General features: G+C 40.1%; 1 protein-coding gene across 1 annotated transcript in view; it reads right to left on the minus strand.

Annotated features, from left to right (window-relative positions):
• Positions 1–934: 934 nt before the first annotated feature.
• Positions 935–23,370, minus strand: part of LOC118847029 (myosin-13) — a 76,964-nt gene continuing 54,528 nt past the window's right edge. The window contains exons 26-38 of the mRNA XM_036755662.1: positions 20,560–20,686; positions 20,347–20,465; positions 15,851–16,047; positions 14,777–14,960; positions 12,309–12,474; positions 11,313–11,437; positions 9,452–9,760; positions 9,151–9,354; positions 8,362–8,487; positions 8,027–8,197; positions 4,584–4,688; positions 4,389–4,484; positions 935–1,081 (exon numbers count right to left, since the gene is read on the minus strand). Of these exons, the coding sequence (XP_036611557.1) occupies positions 935–1,081; positions 4,389–4,484; positions 4,584–4,688; positions 8,027–8,197; positions 8,362–8,487; positions 9,151–9,354; positions 9,452–9,760; positions 11,313–11,437; positions 12,309–12,474; positions 14,777–14,960; positions 15,851–16,047; positions 20,347–20,465; positions 20,560–20,686 (2,076 nt within the window). The remainder of the gene's footprint in view (positions 1,082–4,388; positions 4,485–4,583; positions 4,689–8,026; positions 8,198–8,361; positions 8,488–9,150; positions 9,355–9,451; positions 9,761–11,312; positions 11,438–12,308; positions 12,475–14,776; positions 14,961–15,850; positions 16,048–20,346; positions 20,466–20,559; positions 20,687–23,370) is intronic.

Genomic DNA, 23,370 nt, shown 5'->3' on the forward strand with positions numbered 1-23,370 from the left:
GCAAGAGCACTGGGCTGGGACTCGGGTGAGCTGAGCAATTCATCTCATCTCCTTTGGTTTAAGTTTTCCCAATGACCTTTCAATCTCAATCGATAAATGTAGCTCTTCTGAGCTATATTATTTGGTAACTCAAGTTACAGAGTAACAAAGGTGACAAAGTTAGGTATCTTACATTACTGTTAATATTTATTATTTGTAACATTTTCCATTCACGGTTCATTGTAAGTATGCCCCTAAGCAATGCGGCAATGGGTAGCTGAAGATCCTCACTCTTCCATTTTCTGCGCAGGTTGGAAGGAAAGAAAAAAGTTCAATGAAGCTGTACAGGAAAACAAAATCTCCCTCCCCCACCCCCACTGGAATCATTGAAAATGTTAGACACTCAAAGCAAAGTGTTAAGGAAAGGGCTTCATTGTCTATTGTTTATTCATCAGATCTCTAGCTCTCTTGCAATGCAGGGGCTACTTGGATCATAGTAATGCTTAGAGAGAGAAGGAAGGCAGCTGTGGGATCCTTCCTCACTCTGACTCTCACTTCTTCAGAGAGAAGGCAGGCCTCTCAGCTCTCTATTTTCCTTTGCTCTTTCCCTAGGCGGACCAAAGTAAGAAGCCCTCGGCAACCTGAGTAAGGACTTTTGCAACACCTTTGGAGAGCTTAGCTTTAATGAGCATTATAACTTAAATAGAATGTTAAGAAATGTACTAAAACATTCTGGAAATACCCGATTGAAATTTACCAAACCTGTAACTGATGAGGTGGCCAGAGAGACCAAGAGGTTGATGGTTGTAGACTCCATCCTCTGGCTTTGGGTGGGCTTCTTGAAATCCCTTTAAACCTTTGTGCCCCCAAGTTGTGGAGGCCCAGGAAGAAGCCGCACCTGGGGTTTCCCTAAAATTCTGGACTACAAGTGGCAGTTCCCGTCATGCACCGTGGTCTATGCACCAACCTGGCACCCTGCGTCTTGACTCTTGGCTCTCAGCTTATTGACCTGTGACTCCGCAATGTCAGCCCTCTCCTCAGCTTCCTCCAGTTCATGCTGAACTCTCCTGCACCTTGTTAACTGAGTGTTGGCCTGCTCCTCCTAAAAGAGAATGAGGCAGAGGATGGCAACTGCTCTACACTATCACTACTGCGACTCCTGCTCCTTTCCATCATTTGGGAATCAGCTGCTGGTACGGTGCCTGGAACACAGTAGATGCTTAATAAATGTTTGTTGATTGAATGATTGAGGTATGCTGAACTATTTTTCCTGGGATAGAGAAAGGATGGCAGAAGTTTCCAAAGTAATGGAATTGGATGTTCCTCAGGTAATGTTAAGAACAGTGTATTGTAAATGTATTGTTAATGCAATGAAAAGATCTTTCCCATCCATTAATAGGATACATGTGACCTGTGAGTTTGAGTCACATGAGCCTGTGGTGGGAGGAGCTTGCTAAACAGGTGGGGCAGGAAGGGGTGGGGCAGGAAGTTGGAATGTGTCAGAGCTGGGACCGAGTAGGCAGGCAGAGAACGAGGAGCCAGCTCGGGTGAGAGAGGAAGTGATTTTGCTTATGGAGGGACGGCTTGGGGATGGCGGTGCTCCCTGCATTGACATTGTATATAGGTTTCTTTGTTGCTAAGGTGAATTTGTCTTTCTGGTGTTGGGCTTAATGTTTTGGTTCTGTCTTCCTGTTATATTTTGTGATTCAGAACTACGCTAGCATATTCATAGTTACAGTAGCCTCTGTGGGTATCGCATTGGTGCTACAAACAGCTAATATTTACATGGCACTCATTTAAGGTTTGCGATGCACTTTACATATATTGTCCCATTTTATCCTCCCAACAACACTGGGAGGCATGTGCTAACATTATCATCCCTTTTTACAAATAAGGAGATGGAGGCCTTCAGCAATTAAATCATTTGCTTAGTCACACAGCTAGTAGAGTCAGAGGCAGGATTTAAACACAAGCCTTCCTTACTCCAGGCTCAGCATGCCTTCCCCTCTAGCACCTAGCTGTCTCATGACTACTGCAGGTCTACAAGTTATTAGGATGAATTTGGGTGAGTTAGAGAAGGGAAGGGGTCTTCGATTCTAAGTAGATAAGAAGGAGGGAGGAAGACAGATATCCCTGCTTGAGAAAGACCTCTGTCTTTCAGAGAGAAATCATGGTAGGCTAAGCACCAGACAGACTTGCTCCAGGCCGGGTCTAGCTAGATGAATCTTCTGTGTGTAGGTTCTGTGTGGTCCACTCAGCAGTACTCCAAAGATACATCCAAAGATGAGGAACTGAGGCAAACAGGGTTAAGTGACTTGCACAGGGTCAGACACAGGTACATGTCTGAGGCTGCATTAAACTCATGAAGATGATTCTTCCTGATTCCAAGCCCAGCGGTCTATCCACTGAGCCCAAATTGCCTCCTTGGGACCAAAGCAGAATAAAACCTGCGTTCTGAGCAGGTAGCAAAGACAGAGTAAGGAGATGCTGAATGTTCAAACATTTATTCAGTACTCCTTCATTCAGAAAAGTCAGGTTTGTATTTATTAAGAACTCAAGTGCAAAACACTGTCTTATGGTAGAAGCTGGGTAGGGGAGAGGAATTCTGAAATGGATACAAAAAATGGAAATGAAACTGTTACTGCTGTTTATCTATGTTTGATTTCATCCATAGCAGGGCAGAGTAGGATAAAGAAGGCTGCATAGAGGAATTAGACTGAGGAAGAGCTGAAGGGGTAGAATGAGGAATAGTGGGGTAGGGTGAGGTAGAATAGAATATATAACAGCTTACATTTATATTTTTATATCACTTTAAGATTTATTGGGAGACCTTCTTAATGAAAATATGTGAAAGGAACAGGTAGTCTTTTAAGAATGAGATTCTTTGGGGTCAGTGACTGTTTCTGTTTTTTCTTTATATCCCTACTGCTTAGTAAACTGCCTGGCACATAGCAAGGACTTAATAAATGGTTGTTGATGGATTGATTAATTTAGGAGCATGTATAATTCTTTCAACCACATTGAAACCCTGAAACAAAACCCTACTGTTAAATACTAATATTCTTCCAGTAACAAAATACTGTTGTGAATCATGGAATGCCACAATTTCCAAAGAGAAAAAGACAACAAAGAGGTGGGTGGTGGACAAAAATGGGTTGCAGCATATTATCAACAATGATTGGCACAGTAACACATTGTTGTGGTTTGTCCTTTGTTCTCAAAGGACCATGACATCAGGAAGGTGTCATGACTTGCAAGGAAATTGGATTTAAGTGAGGCAGGACTGTGGAAAGTCACTAGCCTCACTCTCTGCTCTGGAACTATCTGGGTCCAGTGGTAAGATATAGATCAGGATGACTGAAGATGGCCCCACATGCAGTGGGAGACCATGACCTTTTTAAGCTAAGGGTTTTCCCAAGTCTCAGTTTATCCGAGGCAATGCCGAATCAGTGATTAAACCTAGGTAAGAAAGGAGGCAAAAAATGGCCCCTTTTGCCTAGTCCAAAAAAAAAATCAATCTGGGATCCTCTAGAAAGCTATGGAATACATTCTGATCTCAGTACCTATATATGTGAAGAGTGGGACAAAGACAATTTGATGTTCAGTGACAAAGTAGAATGGTCAGAAGGCTCTAGAATTTTTAAAGATGGAGTCTAGTTTTGCTGTAATTGGGAACATTCAAGAGATATGACTAGAAAAAGATGGGCTAGTTATGTCATTAGACAGAAGGGCAACAAATAGCCTGCGTGTATGCATGGAATAATAAGAAAATTATCAAAAGGTCCACAGTGTGTTGGGTGGAGGGCTTATGAGAGGGCATGGACAAGAGAAGCACAGGCTGAGACAGTGTGGATGGATTTTAGATTGCACTATTAGTGGAGGAAGTTCACATGTTGATGGTATATTGAAGTCCTAAGGTATTTAAGGTTTATAAAGGGTTTTTCTCATGTAATTCCTGAGATGAATGTAGTTCAAATATTAATACAACCATTTTAAAGATGAGGAAACAGACTCAAAGATAACAAACAAGTCTTCTCAGATCACAGATCTCATAAATATCAGGGCCAGGACTCAAATCCCTTTTTTTTCTGACTAAATAGTGTCCTTTCCATTAGACAATACTATTCTGTAGAGACCATGCTCACAAAGTGTCAAGAGTTTGAAAGGGATCTTGGCAATCATTTCCATCCCTCAAACCTAAACCCTTCATTTTGTGGAAGAGAAAATGGCTTGGACCCTGAGGAGCTGTGTGATCTGAAGCTAAGTTCCCAAATGTTGATTTCTTCTAAGAAATAGAAACATGCTTTACAAGCAAAATTGACTGCTAGGAGAAAGTATACAAGATGGTGCCCCCATCGCTGCATGTGGACCATGACAACATGTCGCCTGGGGGACGCTCCTGTACTCACAGCCTCCTCTGCTTGTCTCTTATATGACTTCACTTTGGCCTGTAGCTTGTCTACCAGGTCCTGGAGCCTGAGGACATTCTTACGATCTTCCTCAGCCTGTAAAGAGAGGTTTAGGATTACCATCCCCACGTACTGCACTACTTTTCTGAACAAAATTTAAGTGTCAGAGACTATTGTGATTTCTCTGACACTTACCTGGTAAGTAATTTCTTTGACTTTCCGTTCATATTTGTGGGCCCCTTTGGTGGCTTCAGCTCCTCTCTTCTGCTCAGCATCAAGCTCATTTTCCAGCTCGTGAACCTAAAATCCAATGTTATGAAGAGACCACAAGAGAGAAATCAAAGTCTCTAAGGACCTTCCTTCCTTCCTTATGTTATGCAGGATCATCTGTCCTGCCATATTAAACTTTGCAAAGGTGCATAGGTAGGAAGTGCAGGAGTCCCCAAACTCTTTCAAATGAGCAACTACTTTGGTTTTATTCAAAGTCTTATGATTGCCTGTAGGTAGAGGTAGGTGATGAGACTGCATGTCATTATCAAGGGTAGGATATGAGCCACACTCCTGTTCCTGTAAGAACCAGAAGCTGGGACACGGTGGCAGGAATTCCTGAGAGTCAAAATCAAAGGTATAACTTCCTCTATAAAATCTTCTTTGACACCCCAGCCCCTCCATTGCTATATTTCTCTGGTCCCTTAGCTGTAAGTGATCTCCTCTTCCTCAGATTTTTTGTAGTGTCTTACCTGTAAACATCCATTTATATTCACCTTACTGTACACCTGGAGGTTACACACTTTTCCCTTTACATGCAGTAATGCCAGAGGAAGTATATACTCCTACCTCTTCCCCTGGATATTTTGGAAACCACTAGTAAATTAAATAACCCCACCCATAAATCCAGAGGGCAATTGGGGGTAGACTGAGACACATCTAGGGAGAAAGCAGCGTGCTATTCCAAAGCCTTTACATGCACGTATATTACTGATACAGGTGGGAAGTAGGTTCTGAGGTAGAAAAGATACATATTTTGATAAGTCATCATCAGTTTCAAGGAGAAGTTGTTCTGGAAGTCTGGAAGACTTCTAGAACCAATTCTAGAGATGAAGTACAACAAAATTCTCTAGAAAAAGATGGGTTTCTGATCCAGGAAATCTAGAACTAGAGAGCTGGTCCTCTAGAAAAGGGGATGACCACCATCTGCTGGGAGCTAAGAAGAAATGCATGCAGCATGGATTTTAGACAAAATAATATGGGGTAACATAACGTTATTGAGGAGCAGCAACTGGAGACATCTGTGAGAACTCCTGGAGGTGTGAGTACAATGGACAAGAGAGGAGAAATTCTGGGGTAAGTCATTTAACCTGTCTGAGCCTCAGTTTCTTCATTTTATAAAATGAGGTTAATAGCATTTACCTCACAGGAATGTTGTAAGAATAAAATGAGATAATGTGTAAAATGCTCTGCAAACTTTAGAGCATTGTATAAATATTAGCTATTTTTCCCTATTAAATTCCATCTTACTGGCTTTAGCCCAGTGCTTTAGCTTGTCAAGATCTTTTTGGATCTGCAAATTTGATAAACATGTTAGTTTTTATCTGTTACTATATCTGTCTTTATCTAGGTCACTGAAAAAAATGTTGGCACAAGGCCAAGACCAGATCTATGACTACCTTACTAGAGACTTCCTTTCAAGGCGACTGAACTATTAAAGATTACTCTTTAGCTATGGTTATTTGACCAGTTCTGAATCTACTTAACTTATCATTTAGCATAGATGAAAAGCTCATAATATCTAACAGTTCTGTAGCATTTTATGGACATCATTTCATTGGATCCTCAATCCTACGAGGTAGATACTATTATTATCATCATTCTATAGAAAGGACACTTAGACAGTTAGAGGTGAAGTGACTTGTCCAGATTCATACAGTTAGTAAGGTTGGATTTGAACTCAGATCCTGACTCTAGGTCAGTGCTTGATCCACCATAACAGTCTGAGAAGTTGTAAAAATGAAATATTGTGCTAACTAAATATTTTTTTGGGGGGGTCACATTGTATGGGAGCATGGGAACAGTTTGTTTTGAAAGTAACTAGACGAATCTCCACAAAAACAAGTCTCCTCCTATATTCACTGACTTACAGGCACTATTGGTGGGTTGTTTGACTAGTAATTGGGAAAGGTATGTTTTAATATTTCTTTATGAAGACGAACTACAGCATCCCGGCGGGGGATGGGGAAGGGTTCCAGGAAGGAAGGAAGAGTATTTCCTTTAATTTTTGCTCCTCCTTTCTGTCTATTCCCTCTCTTTTTCCCACCCCAGATCCCAAAGTTCTTAGGGGGCATATTTTACATGCTCCTCCCTCTCCATCATCACCCTGTCTTATACCATTTCCTGTAGCTTTGCTCCAAAAACAAAAGAAACAAAATTAAACAGTTCAACCAGATTTGGGGACCTAGAAAAGGGTGAGTGAAAGTCAAAGAAGCGTCAGCCATGATGCTGAACAGAGACATTGGCAAAGAGGAAAGAGAAACCGGCATAACATACAGTATATAGGCGATTTGAAACGTCTACTGTTCTAACTTTGAAGAGCCAACTCCAGCCATCTGTACTCCTTGAAGAATTAGAAGCTAGACTTGCTGTGGGAGGAATTTAAGTTAGACTGAAAGACTGGGAAAGGAATGAAACACTGGAGTAGGTGAACAAAAAAAGATAGAGATTTAAAACAAAATAGGAAAATGGTTCTTAATTAATGGACTTCTCAGTAGCAGCAGTTTACAGTAGGAGTAGGCTCCCTGTATTGGTTCCCTGACCAATGTCATTTTGCAATAACATCATTAGTTCATTATAACCAAATCATTAACCTTTATCAAATCTCTCAACAAGATGATTTGGTGGTTCACTCACTTACAATATTTATGGTATTGTTTCCACGGAATTAACTGACCCTATAATGTTGTCTTGCCTAGCTGTGTTACTGCAAGATTTAAGTAATGATATTAGGAGAATATGATTGTATGACTGTATACACTCTTCAGTCTGCTAAGCACTTTCTTTCCTCATCACTGTCACTGAAAGTAGGGGATCCAAGTATCGTTTCCCCAACTCTATATTTTGGCTCCGCACTTAAACAATTGTAAGTCATTTGACCAACGTCATAAAGCTAGGAAGGAGAGTCCATGTTTGGTATTATTTCTACTACATGGTATAGTGCCTCTCCAAAATGGAAATCACATCAAAAAAAGTTTTGCTTTTCCCAAATATTTTCCATAAACAGATCTGAACCTACATAAAAATCCTCATAAAATGAATATTTGAAAAGTCATAGGCACAAAAATGATTATTTCAATACTTTATGTCCTAGCAAAAACACCATGAAATATTGTGTGTGTGTGTGTGTGTGTGTGTGTGTGTGTGTGTGTGTGTATGTATGTATGTATGCGCTGGCAAACAGACATGGTCACAAGCCCACTTTCAGACCACTGTGTGACTTTCCTCTCTCTGTTCTCACCGCCAGTCTTTGGTGGCGGGGCGGGGTACTGTGTGGCCATGTCTGTAGGTAGGTGGACTACATGGCTTCTACACAGACCTAGAATTCGGAGACAAGTCGTGACTCCCTGTTTATTCTCACACCACTGTACCCTATTCTCCAGTTTCTGGATCTGCTTCTTTCCTCCTTTCAGGGCCAGCTGCTCAGCTTCATCCAGGCGGTGCTGCAAGTCCTTCACGGTCTGCTCCAGGTTCTTCTTCATCCGCTCCAGGTGGGCGCTGGTGTCCTGCTCCTTCTTCAGCTCCTCAGCCATCATGGCTGCCTTGTTAGGTGGACAGGAAATATTAATAAGTAATCTCACCCATCATTATCTAACCCATCCAGGAGGTTTCTTTGATTTCTTACCAGAACCTTTTCAAGCCTAGAGGCCCACCCTTTCCCCTAAACCTTCACCTAACCTCTTCAAAAGGACAACACGGCACTCACATCTGTGATAGCTTTTTTGGCCTTCTCCTCTGCATTCCGAGCCTCCTGTACAGAGTTTTCCACTTCCTTCTGGTACTCAGCTATGTCAGCCTCCAGCTTCTTCTTTGTGTTTATGAGGCTGGCATTCTAGTAAGAAAATTAGGTAATAGGGATTCAGTCTTGTAAACTTAAAGCTAGGAGACACTTCAGAACTTACCTACCAACATCCTCATTTTACAGATGAATAAATCGAGGCCAATGAATGTTAAATGACTTGTACAAGGTCACGCAGGTGGTATTTGATGGCTGAGTTTGGAACTAAGGTCATCTGATTCTAACACTATTTCTCTTTCTTCTGTTTCATGGTTATATTTATATGATTTAAAAATATATCTCTGAAATATTTTGATGTACTTAAAATTTATAGTTTGAATGTTTCCAAAAGACTTGAGGTGGCTTACATTTTAAAGCAAGTTCAAAGTGCATGAGACCCTTAGAGATAACCCAGAATATAGGCCTTCTGAACAAAGCTGAAAGAGTGGATGCTTTCTGCTGCCAAAGTTGAAAAGATTACAATATTTGGTTAATAAGCTTGGCTTTTTGTGTTTCTTGGCAGCCACAACAAAAAGGGATATGTTCTGTGTTTCATAGTTTTTGTTTTCTGATAAGAGAAAGAAAACAGATTAATCTGCAGAGACCTAGTTTCCTGGAATTAAATACTAGTAAGAGATGAAGCATGGTTGTCTCTTCCTGCATTTCTGCACTTTTGGAGAGGTAAGAGAACCATTTTTGGAGTAGATCTCAGAGTACCTGGGTGTGTAGGAGTTGCACCCGTTCACTTGAATCCAGCAGCTCCTGTTCAGACAGTCTGCGTGTCCTATCAGTTTGCTCCAAGGCCACTTTCATCTCATCAAGCTCCTCCACCAGGAGACTGTTCCTGCGTTCCACAAGGGCCAGCTGCTCCTTCAAGTTACTGTTGTCCCTCAGAGCATCGTCCAGTTGCAGCTGAGAATCCTTTAGTAGGAAGCAAGTGTGAGACTAGGATTGACAGAACAAGACTAAAGATAAAGGCTGTACCAGAAGAGCAGTGTCTGAAGGCTGCCTCCTTTACCTTGAGCTGACCTTGGAAGGTACGCAGGTGTTTCTGGGTTTCAGCCACCTGGCGGTTAGCCCGGCCCAACTGAATCTCCATTTCATTCAGGTCTCCTTCCATTTTTTTCTTAAGCCTCAGGGCATCATTTCTGCTCCTGATCTCAGCATCCAACATGCTCTGCATGGACTCTGCCATTCTCTGGCTGTTTCTTTTTAGCTGCTCAATTTCCTCATCCTTTTCAGTGACCTTCCGGTCAATCTCAGATTTTACCTGGTTCAGCTCTAGCTGGATACGCAAGACTTTGCTTTCTTCATGTTCCAAGGAGCCCTGTGTGGAAGAAACTGTCAGATTGTCTCACTTTTTCCATAGAAAGTGTTCCTGGACGGAGAGAGTACAGATGGTGCCGAAGTGATTATGCTAGCTCTCCCTTGAGTATAAATGAATTTAGCTGCACAGCCTTACCTCTAGGGAAGATGAGCCAAGTACCTGAGACTAGTTAATTGAAGAAGAGCACCAGTGGTGGGAAATGTAAGCTCCAATAGAATGTATGCTCACTGAGGGTGAAGAACCAATTTTTTTTGTCTTTGTATTTTCAGCTCTTAGTGTCTTGAACATAGTAGGCACTTATTAAATGGTTGTAGAATTCAATTGAATTGAAGTTACCCAAAGTCTTAAATAAAACCAAAGATGTAATTCATAGGCACAAGGTCATCAAAATGATACCATCAAAAAGATCAGGAAAATTCAAATCTAAAAGCTTAATGCTTGTTGTAGGTGATTTTCCTACCTCTATGAGGTAAGACAGGGTCTACTTTAACAATAGTATAAATTAGGATCCATATTTGTTTCTACAGGATAAATAGCATTTAAGTGGTCTTATTCCTAAATAAGGTTACTGCCCTGCTGCATCCCTTTGACATACTTCTGGTGCAGCTCAGAACCCTTGCTAAAAGCATGGGTATAGCTTTTAGCAAGGCCAATCACAACTATTCACAACCAGGATAGTCCTGGAAAACATTCTGCTAATGGAGAGATTCTGGCCAACCAAATTCAGTTCAACAAGTGCATGCTATGTACTAGTGACTGTGTTAGATGCTAGGAATAAAAAACAAAAATAAATCAGTCCCTGCCTTTAGGAAGTTCACATTCTGTGGGAGAAGGGGCTATGACATGTACAAAGTAAATTCTCTGGGAAACAGAGAGGAGGAAGGAACTGGGAGGTTCAGGTTAAGCTTTCTGTAAGAATACTGAGTTTTGAAGAAATTTAGAGATTCTGAGAAATGACGGTGAGGAGATGGTGTATTCCAGGCATGGGGGAGAGAGCCTATGTAAAGGCATGTTGTTGCTGTCATTTTTCAGTCGTGTCTGACTCTCCAGGACCCTCTTTGGGGTTTCCTTGGCAGAGATGCCGGAGTGGTTTGCCATTTCCTTCTCCAACTCTTTTTACAGATGAGGAACTGAGGCGAACTGGGTTAAGTGATTTGTCTAGGGTTACACAGCTAGTAAATGCTTGAGGCCAGATTTGAACTCAGGAAGATGAGTATTTCTGACTTCAGGTCTAGCATTCTATCCACTGCACCACCTAGCAGCCCACACAAAGGCACAGAGACCAGCAATGGTTACTTAAGGTGGTCTGGAGTTCTTCCTGAGACAATGGGATTGAGAAAATAGCAAAAGAGAAGGGTTTTCCAAAACAGGCAAATATCGTGTCACTGACTGAAGGAAACAGAATAGATAAGGTACAGGCCCCAAACTGACAATTGGCTCCAATGATGACGTGGACCTATAGAAGGGGGAGAGACTACAGAGGTCCCCTAGTATAACCATTTCAGTTGCACATTTCTCTAGAAGCACAGCATGTCATATTCTAGATACTTGCCTCAGCCTCTTCTAAAGAAGCCTGGAGATCTGACTTTTCTTGTTCAACTTGCTTCTTGGTCTTCTCCATTTCCTTCATATTCTTGCTCTTTTCTGCAATCAGCTCGTTTAAATCAGAAATCTCCTCTGTAATAACAGAATTTGTTGTTTAGGTAATTTCACAGTGCTCCTGAGTCCTCACATAAGCAGATCGCCCTTCTTGCCTCTTTACCCTGACCAACAGGTTCACGAAAAGGAGAAAATTAAGGAGGATTCTGTTTCAGACATTGCGTAGAGGGAGTGTGGCAGAATGACCCCTGGATTTGGAGTCCACGGTTTGGGATGGAATCTTAGCTATGACACGTGCTATCTATCTAACCTTAGGCAAGTCATATAACCTCTCAGTTTCCTCACCTGTAAGACAAGCAGATCATGCTTACTTTATGGCCTCTAATGACATTTCCATCTCTACATTCATGATTTTATGGTCAGTAAGCAATAGACCATCTTCCCTGACTTCACCTCTTAACGATATGGGTATGCGGAGAAGAGTTCTCATCTATCTCAATAACTTAATGAGGTTTTAAAAATGACTAAGTAGCAACCAAAGAAGAGAATTGGTTAGAGGACCTCACAGGACAATGGTCACAGGAATTACTGGAAGGTCTTCCTATTGCCAAATAAAACTGCATTTAAAAATCCAGTGTGGTCCCCTAAATAGCAATTAAAGAAAGGGTGAACTTGGACCCCCAGATTCCTAGCAGTAAGGCATGGTCTTGGGCCTTGGAATAAAGGCGGAGTTATCGTGAGGTTATTGATGTGATAATATCTGTGAATGTACTTTGAAAGTTGCATGGTGCTGTTACTATTATTAAACCAATCTATGGACCTACCTAGGAGACAGAATGGAGGCCGAGTGGGATTGTGAATAGTTGTAGGCATCTCGAGGAAGATAGTGGCCTGGGGGGCAAATAGGGGAGCTAGTAAGTTCCAAGCATCGGAAGGTGGATGTACTGACCGTGTAGGTTCTTGTTTTCCCTTTTCATGGTCTCTAACTGGTCTAGCACTTCCTCATAGGCATTTTTCATTTTGAAAAGTTCAGTGCTCAAGGATCGAGATTCTTTCTGAGCAGATTCCAGCTCTGCTTGGTTCTCCTCAAGCTTTTGCTTCCATTCTGCAAGGACCTAGAGAATCACAAGGGTTGATAATGGAAATAGCAGTGACAGGTCATTTTCAGGTTAAAAAATACACACACACACACACCACACACACACGTATATGTATGTTGTTGTTCATTGTTCATCCTTCATTTCCAAAGAGGATCAATGACATCACAGGGTGATATCTTGACTCATGCATGAATTGGATTTAAGAGCTATCTATCTATATACATACATACAAATATATACATATATCTGCATATACATACACACAAATATACATACATATGTGTGTGTGTACACGCATAAGGCATGGTCTTGGGCTACTCATGGAACTGAGTTTGTCTCATCCTTATGGGCTAAAGAATAAGGAGTTTCGGCATCATGAGGTTAAAATGTCATATATTGTCACAAATGGGTTAAATGGATATTATGAAATCTCCCTTATTAAACATTACCACCTTCTCTTTCCCCCTTATCTCCCAATATTATATAGTCTAGCCAAAACAAATAATCAATGGTGGGGTATAACTTAAAAAACCAGGAGTGTGCGGCTTTAGACCAAGATTAGCTTGCAACCATAATAACGATAGCTAACATTTATAGAGCTTGCTATGTGCCAGGCACTGTGCTAAGTGCTTTACAAATATAAATTCATTTGATCCTCGCGATAGCCCTGGGATGTAGGTGCTATTGTCATATTCATTTTGCAGATGAGGAAACTGAGGCAAACAGAGGTTAAGTGAGTGACTTGCCCAGGATCATATAGCTAGTAAGTGCATGAGGCCAAATTTGAACTCAGGTCTTCCTGACTCTAAGTCTAGTGCCTGCAACACCTAGCTACATTTATAGAGCACTTCAAGTTTGCAAAGCACTTTATGTATAATCTCATTTGATCCTTACCAACAATACTGTCAAATAAGTTCCATAATTATTCCCATTTTACAGATGAGGAAACGGGTTGAGAAAGATTACGTTACTTAAGTGCCCAACCTCACACAGCTAGCAAATGTCTGGGATGGGATCTGAACTCATATATCCTTGACTACAAGTGTAGGGCACTATCCACTGGGCCACACTGGTGCCTCAGACTCTCTTAACACTTGTTTGTATTCATGTAACTCTTTATAATTTCTGAGATGCTCTTCTCAGAGAAGTGCTGTGAGACACGTAGTTCAGGGAGCACCGCCATTCTGCATTTGAGGAAGCTGGGGCTCAGAAAGGCTCAGTGACTTGCCCACAGCCTGATAATGGCTATCACATAGCATGGCGGGGACCTGACTTTCTATCTTACGATGCCAAGTTCTGTTCTTTGTACTCTACTGCTTTGCCTCTCATCACAATGGTGACACAGACCCATTCCCCTGTGGGTCTGAGTTTGCTCATGTCCCTCCTCTCCTCAGGCTGCTTTCTTTCACTGTGCATAAATTACTGGAGGTTTGTCCCAAGCAGGTATCTCTCTCTAGGTGAGCCTGTCCTCATGCTTCCCCACATGTTGGTGTTACACTAGAGAAGTGCCCTGGAATCCAGAATGACATACAATCTTCCATTCAACAAACATTTATTAAGCATCTTTCATACGTTAGGCAGTACACTCCTTCCATCAGGCCCAGCACTCTTTCTTAGAATATTCAATTTGGAGTCAGGAGGACTTGCATTCAGATCTTGTTTATATGGTCACTGGCAAGTCACTGAAGTTTTTGAGCCTCCGTTTCCTCATCAATAAAATGGGATAATATTACCCATGGTACTTATTTCATGGGATTGTTGTGAGGTTCAAGTGAGATAAAATATGCAAATTACTTTGCAAAATTTAACATAGTACATAACTGTCAGTGAAGAAGAAGATCTCCACAACTCCAGCAAGTTCCTTATTACTGTGACTCCCAGACTTCTGGGTTCCACGTGCATCACACTCCTAATTCCTTTCTTAACACAAATACATTGATCCGATTTCTTGCTCTTACTGATAGCCCTAATCTTTCTATTGACTCAGTTTCTCAGGCTATAACACTTTCACCTCTGTACACTTAGCACCCCCATGCACCCAAGGGTTGGTTTTAGAGATGTCTGTTCCATTGTTTACGTAATGCTTCATTTTTCTAGATTAGGAGGGACAGATGGCAATTATGGATTGTTATGAGGTTCTTTGGCCTTCTATGAATGGCTACCTGTCTTTTAAGTTGCATGACTCTAGGGTATAACAAATGGGTCACACTTATGTGGTGCTTTTCCATTTAGAGAACACTTTCCCTACAACCTAATGAAAAATGTAGACTAGGGATGATTGCCACGTATCTGTATTTCCACACATTCGAGGAAGGACCTTATCGAAGTTCCTCTGTTTCTTGTCCAGAGCAGCACAGGCAATGTTAGATCTTTCCAAATCAAGCATAAGGTCATCCACTTCTCCCTGAAGCCTCTGTTTGGTTTTCTCCAAAGAGGAACATTTGGAGTTTACAGTCTCAATATTTTCTTCAGCCTCCTGGAGCCGCTGGGCTAGTTTTTTCCTAAAAGCACCAAAGAGAATTCCTCAAAAAGGAGTGACTTCCAAATGCATAGGAAAACTAACAAATATAATGGAGAGTTGGGGAAGGGAGAAATCTAAGGTTTTCTGACTGGAAGTATAGTGGGTGTAAGCCTCGTAGTAGCTCTCCGTGTGCCAGGATTGAGTCTTTCTGGATCCTAATTGCATGAGAGGTAGTAAATGCTGTATAAAGCTAAATATTGGGACCAATGGGATAATCAGTGAGCACCATAAGAGAAAGTGGAAAAGGTCTTTGAAGAGAGAGATCAGTTTATCTATTTAGTGACTTTTGTATGCACATTCAGTTCTTGCTCAGTAGCCCATCAAAAGGCTTTTCTTCACTGCTCAGTAGACAAATGAAATATAATCATATGATACTTGTCCATGCTTTGAACTGGAGGAACCCCTCATTACACATCAATACAGGCTTCTAGAAGCAGGCTCCCTAAACCCTTCCTGTAGGTTGACAACAGGCAGCCTACTACTGCACATGCTTCCAGGATTGGGGCCCCCTTTGGCCAGTCTCCTGCTATATGAGGAAAGATAAATACCTCACAAGGATGAGATAAGACTGATTTGAGACATTTGGTATGTAAGAGAATAGAAGAACCATCTGGGGAAGCCCCAAAAGGCTTGGGGGAGGTAATCAGAGGTAGATCTAGCGCAAATGAGTCACAGAAGAGAGGCGGGTGGAATGATGCAGTTATTTGAGGAAGGGCTGGGAGTTGCCATGGGGTTGTGGGATACTACATAAATATTTAGGAATAGGCTAGGAAAATAAGGTGTATAAGGATTTTCAAGAGTGCAGATTCACCATGAGTACTGGTCTGCTTATTCACCAATTTTCCACCCCACAAATTCCAAAGTCCATACTTAGCCTCTTCCAGTTCTTCTGTACGTTGTATGGCATCAGTCTCATATTTGTTCCTCCACTGGGCCACTTCATTGTTGGCTCTGGACATGACCCTCTGGAGTTCAGCTTTAGCTTCCTGTTCTTCTTCATACTGTTCTCTTAACAAGTCAAAGTTGTGACGGGAAGCCTGCAGTGCATGGGCAAGAGCATTCTTGGCCTGGAATGATAACAATATGGAAGGGGTAAGAATCAGCTTCTAAGGTAGGATATTTTGATTTACACTGGAGTACTAGGTTTCTTTTAATTCCACTTTTAAAAATATTTGTATAATATTTTATTTTTTGTAATTACATGTAAATACAAATTTTAACATTCATTTAAAAATTTTTGAGTTTCAAATTTTCTCCTTCCTCAGGACAGTAAGCATTTAAATATATGTTATATATGTGCCATCAGGTAAAACATATTTCCATATTAGTCATGCTGTGAAAAAAGAAACAGTTCAGAAAAATAAGGAAAAACTAAGGAAAGTGAAAATAGTATGTTTTTATTTGCATTCAGACTCCATCAGTTCTTTCTCTAAATGTGAATACCATTTTTCCTCTTAAGAACTTTGGAGTTGTCTTGGATGATTGTATTGCTGGGAACAGCTAAGTCATTCATACTTGATCATCATACTATGTCACTGTTACTGTGTACAGTGTTCTCCTGGTTCTGCTCACTTCACTCTACATCAATTCATGTAAGTCTTTCCAGGTTTTTCTGAAATCCACTTGCTCATCATTTCTTATAGCACAATGTTATTCTAATACATTCATACACCACAACTTGTTCAGCCATCCCCCAATTGATGGACATCCCCTCAGTTTCCAATTCCTTACCAACACAAAAAGAGCTGCTATAAATATTTTTGTACAAGTAGGTCTTCTTTCCCCCCCGCCACCCCTTTAAAAGTCTCTTTGGGATATAGATTTAGTAGTGGTATTGCTGGATCAAAGTGTATGTACAGTTTGATCACCCTTTGGATTCAGTTCCAAATTGCTCTGCAGAATGATTGAATCAGTTCACAACTCTACCAATAGTGCATCCTTGTCCCAATTTTCCCACATCTTCTCCAACTTTATAATTTTCCTTTTCTGTCATATTAGCCAATCTGATAGGTATGACGTGGTATCTCAGAGTTGTTTTAATTTGCATTTCTCTAATCAATAGTGATTTATAGCATTTTTCATGACTTTTGATTTCTTCATCTGAAAAGTGCCTGTTCATATCCTTTCACCATTTATCAGTTGGAGAATGACTTGTATCTTATGAATTTGACTCAATTCTCTTTATATATGAGAAATGTCAGAGACATTTGCTGTAAAAATTGTGTCCCTATTTTCTGCTTTCTTTCTAATCTTGGTTGCATTGGTTTTGTTTGTGCAAAAACTTTTAAATTTGATATAATCAAAATTATTCATTTTATATTTCATAATGCTCTCTATCTTTTGTTTCATCATAAATTCTTTCCATCTCCATAGGTCTCACAGGCAAACTATTCCTTGCTCTCTTAATTTGCTTATGGTATTACCCTTTATGTCTAAATCATGTACCCATTTTGATCTTATCTTGTATATGGTGTAAAATGTCGGTCTATACCTAGTTTCTGCCATAATGTTTTCCAGTTTTCCCAGAAGTTTTTGTCAAATAGTGAGTTCTTGTCCCAGAAGCTGGAGTCTTTGGGTTTATCAAAATTAGATTACTATGGTCTTTTACCATTGTGTCTTTGTACCTCATCTATTCCACTTATCCACCACACTGTTTCTTTCTTTTTCTTTTTTTTTTTGGGGGGGGGTTCAAATCTTCACTTTATTACTACCTACGTAGTCTTTTTTTTAAATTAAGATTTTTTATTTTTAATTTACTACACTTAGTTCTGCATGATTTTGAGTTCCAGACTTTCTTCCCCACCCCCCCTCTTCCCCAAGATGGCATGGCATCCAATATATCTTCTACATATAACTTTGCATTAAACTTATTTACACAATAGTCAAGTTGTAAAGAAGAATTATGACCAATGGAATGAATCATGAGAAAGAAGAAACAAAACCGAAAAAAAAGAATAAAAAGGAGAGCAAACAGTTTGCCTCAATCTGCATTCAGACTTCATAGTTCTTCTCTGGATGTAGATAGCTCCCCCCATCATGAGTCCCTTGGAGTTGTCTCTGAACTTTGTGTTGCTGAGAAGAGCCAAGTCTATCAAGGTTGATCATCATAGAATCAATATATCTGTGGTTGTGTACAGTGTTCTCCTGGTTCTGCTCAGCTCACTCAGCATTATATCACGTAGGTTTTTCCAGGTTATTATGAAGTCTGTATCTTCCCCATTTCTTATAGCACAATAGTATTCCATTACATCCATATGCCACAACTTGTTTATCCATTCCCCAATTGATGGTCATCCCCTTGATTTCCAATTCTTTGCTACCACAAAAAGAGCTGGTGTAAATATTTTGCACATACAAGTCCCTTTCCCACTCGTGTGATCTCTCTGGGATACAGCCCTAGAGGTGGTATTGCCAGGTCAAAGGGTGTGCACATTTTTATAGCCCTTTGGGCATAGTTCCAAATTGCTCTCCAAAATGGCTGGATCAGTTCACATCTCCACCAACAATGTAACAGTGTTCCAGTTTACCCACATCCTCTCCAGCACTTATCATTTTCCTGTTTTGTCATGTTAGCCAATCTGACAGGAGAGATGTGGTACCTAAGAGTTGTTCTGATTTGCATTTCTCTAATCAGTAGTGATTTAGAGCATTTTTTCATATGTCTACAGGTATCTTCAATTTCTTCCTCTGAAAACTGCCTGTTCATATCCTTTGACCATTTCTCAATTGGGGAATGACTTGTATTCCTATAAATTTGACTCAGTTCCCTGTATATTTAGAGATGAGGCCTTTATCAGAGACACTGGTTGTAAAGATTTTCTCCCAATTTTCTGCTTCCCTCCTAATCTTTGTTGCATTGGCTTTTTTACACAAAACTTTTCAATTTAACACAATCAAAATTTTCATTTGTAATTTTGCATTTGTAATGCTCTCTATCTCTTGTTGTGTCATAAACTCTTTCCTTTCCCATAAATCTGATAGGCAAACTATTCCTTGCTTTCCCAAATTGCTTATAGTATCAGCCTTTATTCTTAAATCATGAACCCATTTTGACTTTATTTTGGTATATGGAGTAAGATATTGGTCTATGTCAGGTTTCTGCCCCACCATTTTCCAATTTTCCCAGCAGTTTTTGTGAAATAGCGACTTCTGAGTCCAGAAGCTGGATTCTTTGGGTTTATCAAAGAGTAGATTGCTATAGTCATTGACTACAGTGTTTTGGTCATAGTGTATGATCCTGGTAAAATATTGCTGTAATCTCCTTGATAGTATTTTATTTAAAATTTTTGCGTCGATATTTATTAGGGAAATTGGTCTGTAGTTTTCTTTCTCTGTTTTAGCTCTTCCTGGTTTAGGTATGAGCACCATATTTGTGTCATAAAAGGAATTTGGCAGGACTCTTTCTTTGCCTTTCTAACTCTCCATGAGTTGGGAAAGTGCCTGTGTAACAGAGCCATTAAAGGTCATGTTCCACTTATTCTCACTTAGGCAGAATGGAAAGTCCCACCGCAAGAGAGAATTATAGGCTAGATTGACTTTGGGAGGTATCCTCTAGTATGACTATTTTTATGTCCTTACTTATATATAATTCAGTACTTCAAGGACCCATAACTTCATTGGTATGAATATTCCCTCTATCGATGCAGATCATACTCTGTCTATAACTTACTGTGATTGAAAAAATATCATCACTGTGAAGCCGATATGGAGTTGAGACTCTTGAATGTCAGCCAAGTTGGTCCACAAAAAACAGACGTATTGTTCATTTCTAGACTCATTTATGAAGAAAGGCTTTCCAGGTTAGTAGGACCTTCCAGAGCTGATACCTCACTGATACAGCCTTTGAGAACCTTGGATGTTCTACACCATGATGTTCTTCAAAACTTGTTCCCAGGGAGGGAGAAAATATTTTCTCAATAATCTATACATCCCCTCTTGGAAGTTATTTTTTATGTCCTTCAAGTGAGCTCTGCTAGTCTATCTTAAAGCAGAGCTGCACATCAACCTTTACTAAGTAGTTACCCTGTGCCCTGTAGCAAGTTTACTGGACAAAGGGAAAAATCAATCTTTGTCTTCAAGCAGGTAGGAGGAGAGGATTCTAAGTCAGAGGGGCAATATGAATAAACATAGGGACAAGTAATAATGTATAGGTCTGACAGTAATTTGGGTCTGGCTACAGTGGATAGGTTGGATAGGTTTGATAGGTCTGCATGGTGATTAGAAAGAAAGGTCCTAGGTGATGGAGGGCCTTGAATGCTACTCCCTGTGAAGGGCTTTCTGGCCTAGGGAAACTTGAAGAATAGCACTGAAATGTTTTAACTAAGCCATCAGTTTCACATTAGTAATAGAAAAAAATTGGCTCTGACCTTGGTTTCTTCTTCTAGTTGTCTCTTCACTTCCTCTAGTTGATGGGTTATTGCCTGTTTGCCTTTGGTCAGCTGTGAAACCAGAGACTCCTTCTCTTCCAGTTGATGGTTGAGCTCACCTGGAACACAGATAGAGGCAGACCCTCTCTGTCACCAAACATCACTTCTCCCTATTGGCCCATATTTTACTATTAATCCGTGTCCCATCCTCACCATTTTGGGTCTGCATCTGTGCTTTCTGCATATTCAGATCATGGATCAGTTGTGTCTGTTGGTCATCCTTTGCACTGACTTCACTGAACTGATCTTCTAGGGTCCGGTACATTTTTTCTATGTTGCTCTTTAAAAAATGAGAGCATGTAGGGTTAAAACCTATTGGAATTGTACATTGCAGAACCTCTCCCCTTCCCCCAACAAATCAATATTCCAATTCCATCATTCATCAACACATTAACCCATATGTTTATTGAGAAGTGGTATTACAGAGAAGATGAAAACCTGATCTCAGAGTCAGAAAGCTTTGGGTCCCAACTCTGCCTCACACACATACTTATTGTATAACCCAGGAAAATCACTTCATCTCCAAGTGCTCCAGGCAGCTCTTAACCTGAATAGCTGAATCAAACCCCATTGGTAGGGGATAATCTCCTCTCCAGGTATTCTCTGTGCCAGTGAAATAACAAATTAAAAAAATCTTTTTTTTTTTAACACATTGACAGATACTATGTCATTTAAAAGAATCTTTTCTTTAAGGAGCTTATTTTCTCTTGTTGAGGAAGAAAAGATAGACTCACATAAAATAGTTTAAAAAATAAGACAACCCTTTTCTACTGAGGGTCTCTATCCTAGGGAAACAAACCTGTGGTCATGCTTGAATTAGCTTCTCCTGCACCTTTTAAGCTAGAGTTCCACTTGGTTTTTAAAATTAAGAAAAAAGAGCGTGAAATTATTCAGAAATATTTTTGTTATTAGTTTTTAGTCGATTTTTGACTTTTCGTGACCCCATTTGAGGTTTCCTTGGCAAAGATACTAAAATGGTTTGTCATTTCCTTCTCTAGCTCATTTTGCAGATGATAGTGTCCCAAAAGTCTTAGCATAGTTTTAGGCTTAAAACTACGCTAAGACTTTGGGGATACCCTGTAGATTAACTCATATTTCTATAGCATTTTTTTGATTTACAAAATAGGTAATGTATTATTATCACCATTTTACAGATGGGAAAACTGAGACTTATCAGAGATTAAGTCATTTTCCTGTAATTATCTAGCTAGTAAATGTCAGAGCTTAGATTTGAGCCTATCTTCTGACTTCAAGTTCAATAGTCTTTCAATTGTACTTTACTAAATATATACTCATTTTAATTTTCTTTTTTGGCCTAGTCCTATGATTTCACTAGTATAGGAAACTTCGTACAAGGAAACCTCTTGTGCAACTGCAGATTGTCAGTAAAAATTTATAGCTGAAATTCATAATGCCAAAGCGTTGCTCAGGGCATTGAGAGATTAAATAGCATGCTCAGGACTACTTAGAAGGTATGTGGTATTGGTGGGACTTGAACCCTGGTTTTTCTAACTCCAAGGCCTACTCTCAACCAACTGTGCCATGTTTCCTTTCATTTCTATATTCTTTCCAGTTAAAGGTATGAGAAGAGAAAAATACAGCAAGAGAGAGAAAAGAAGGAAAGAGAATGAAGGAAAAGAGCAGAGAGATGCAAAAGAGACAAAGAGACACATGCAAAAAACTACAGATTTCCTTTTAAAAAGTATTTACATGGGGCAGCTAGGTGGTGCAGGGGATAGAGCACTGGCCCAAGAGTCAGAAGGACCTGAGTTCAAATGTGGCCTCAGGCACTTCCTAGCTATGTGATGCTAGGCAGGCAATTCACCTAGTTCTGACTGCCTCTCAAAAAAAAAAGTATTTATACATTACCATTTAAAGTATGGAAACACAATACTTGTGGACTCCTTTTGTTTCTTAAAAATAATTCACATGTTTCGTTTTTACCTTATCTTCATTTCTCAATATGTTCTCCTTTTCTCCTCTCAGAGAACTATCGCTTATTATAAAGAAGAGGAAAAAAAATACAGCTCCATAAAACTAAGGAGCATGCCGACTAAGAAGGATACTTGGTCCTTCACCTCTACAAAGAAGGGAGTTCCATCCTCATATCTCTTCTTTGGGGCAAGGTTCAAAACTCTGGTTTCTTTTCCTTCTTTCAAGAGGGAAAGACATCTCCTTTTTGTATTGTAAAGTATGATGTGTTGTATCATATACACCAGAAAAGTGTTTGTCTCTATTCAGGGAGTAAAATTCTCATCCTGGTATTTGTTAGAATATTAGTAACTCGTGCTTATGCAAAAGAACCACAGGGCTTACAAAGAACCTTTTTCACAACACCCTGTGATGTAGGTAGGTACTATGAGTATTATCATCATTCCCATTTTACAGATGAGAAAATTAAGTTACAGAGAATTTAAATGATTGACCCACGATGGTATAACTAGTAAGTCAGGATTTGAACTCATATCTTCTAAGACCAGGGATCTTTTCACCGTACAGTACTATCACTCATGGAAAGTACATTGGACTTGGAATCAGAAGATATATGGGTTCAGATTCTGGCCTGGACACTTCCTAGTTGGGTGACCTTGGGCAAGTCACTTAACCTCTTGGAGATTATTTTCTCATCAACACAGTAGGATTAATAACTAAGACTTGTAATGCCTACCTCATAAGGCTGTTGTGATGAGGGAAAAAATGTACAAATCTGAAGGCACCATTCAAAACACCATTTGTATGGTGGGTAATATATTTTGCCATCGTCATTGTATACGGTATTTTTCATTTGTACTTGCCACGTGGATTTGAGTGATAGTGACCTCAGCTGAATGTAATTTTGGGCCGTGAGTAGCAATGGGCTGCGGAGGCCTAATAGAAGCCAAAAGCAGATGTGTGAAAGTAAGTCACGCGTGCCTAGGAGACAGAACCCAGGAAGTACATGAGATACACAGAGAATTCAGAGAT

Source organism: Trichosurus vulpecula, chromosome 4 (genome assembly GCF_011100635.1).
Source record: "Trichosurus vulpecula isolate mTriVul1 chromosome 4, mTriVul1.pri, whole genome shotgun sequence".
Lineage (NCBI taxonomy): Eukaryota > Metazoa > Chordata > Mammalia > Diprotodontia > Phalangeridae > Trichosurus > Trichosurus vulpecula.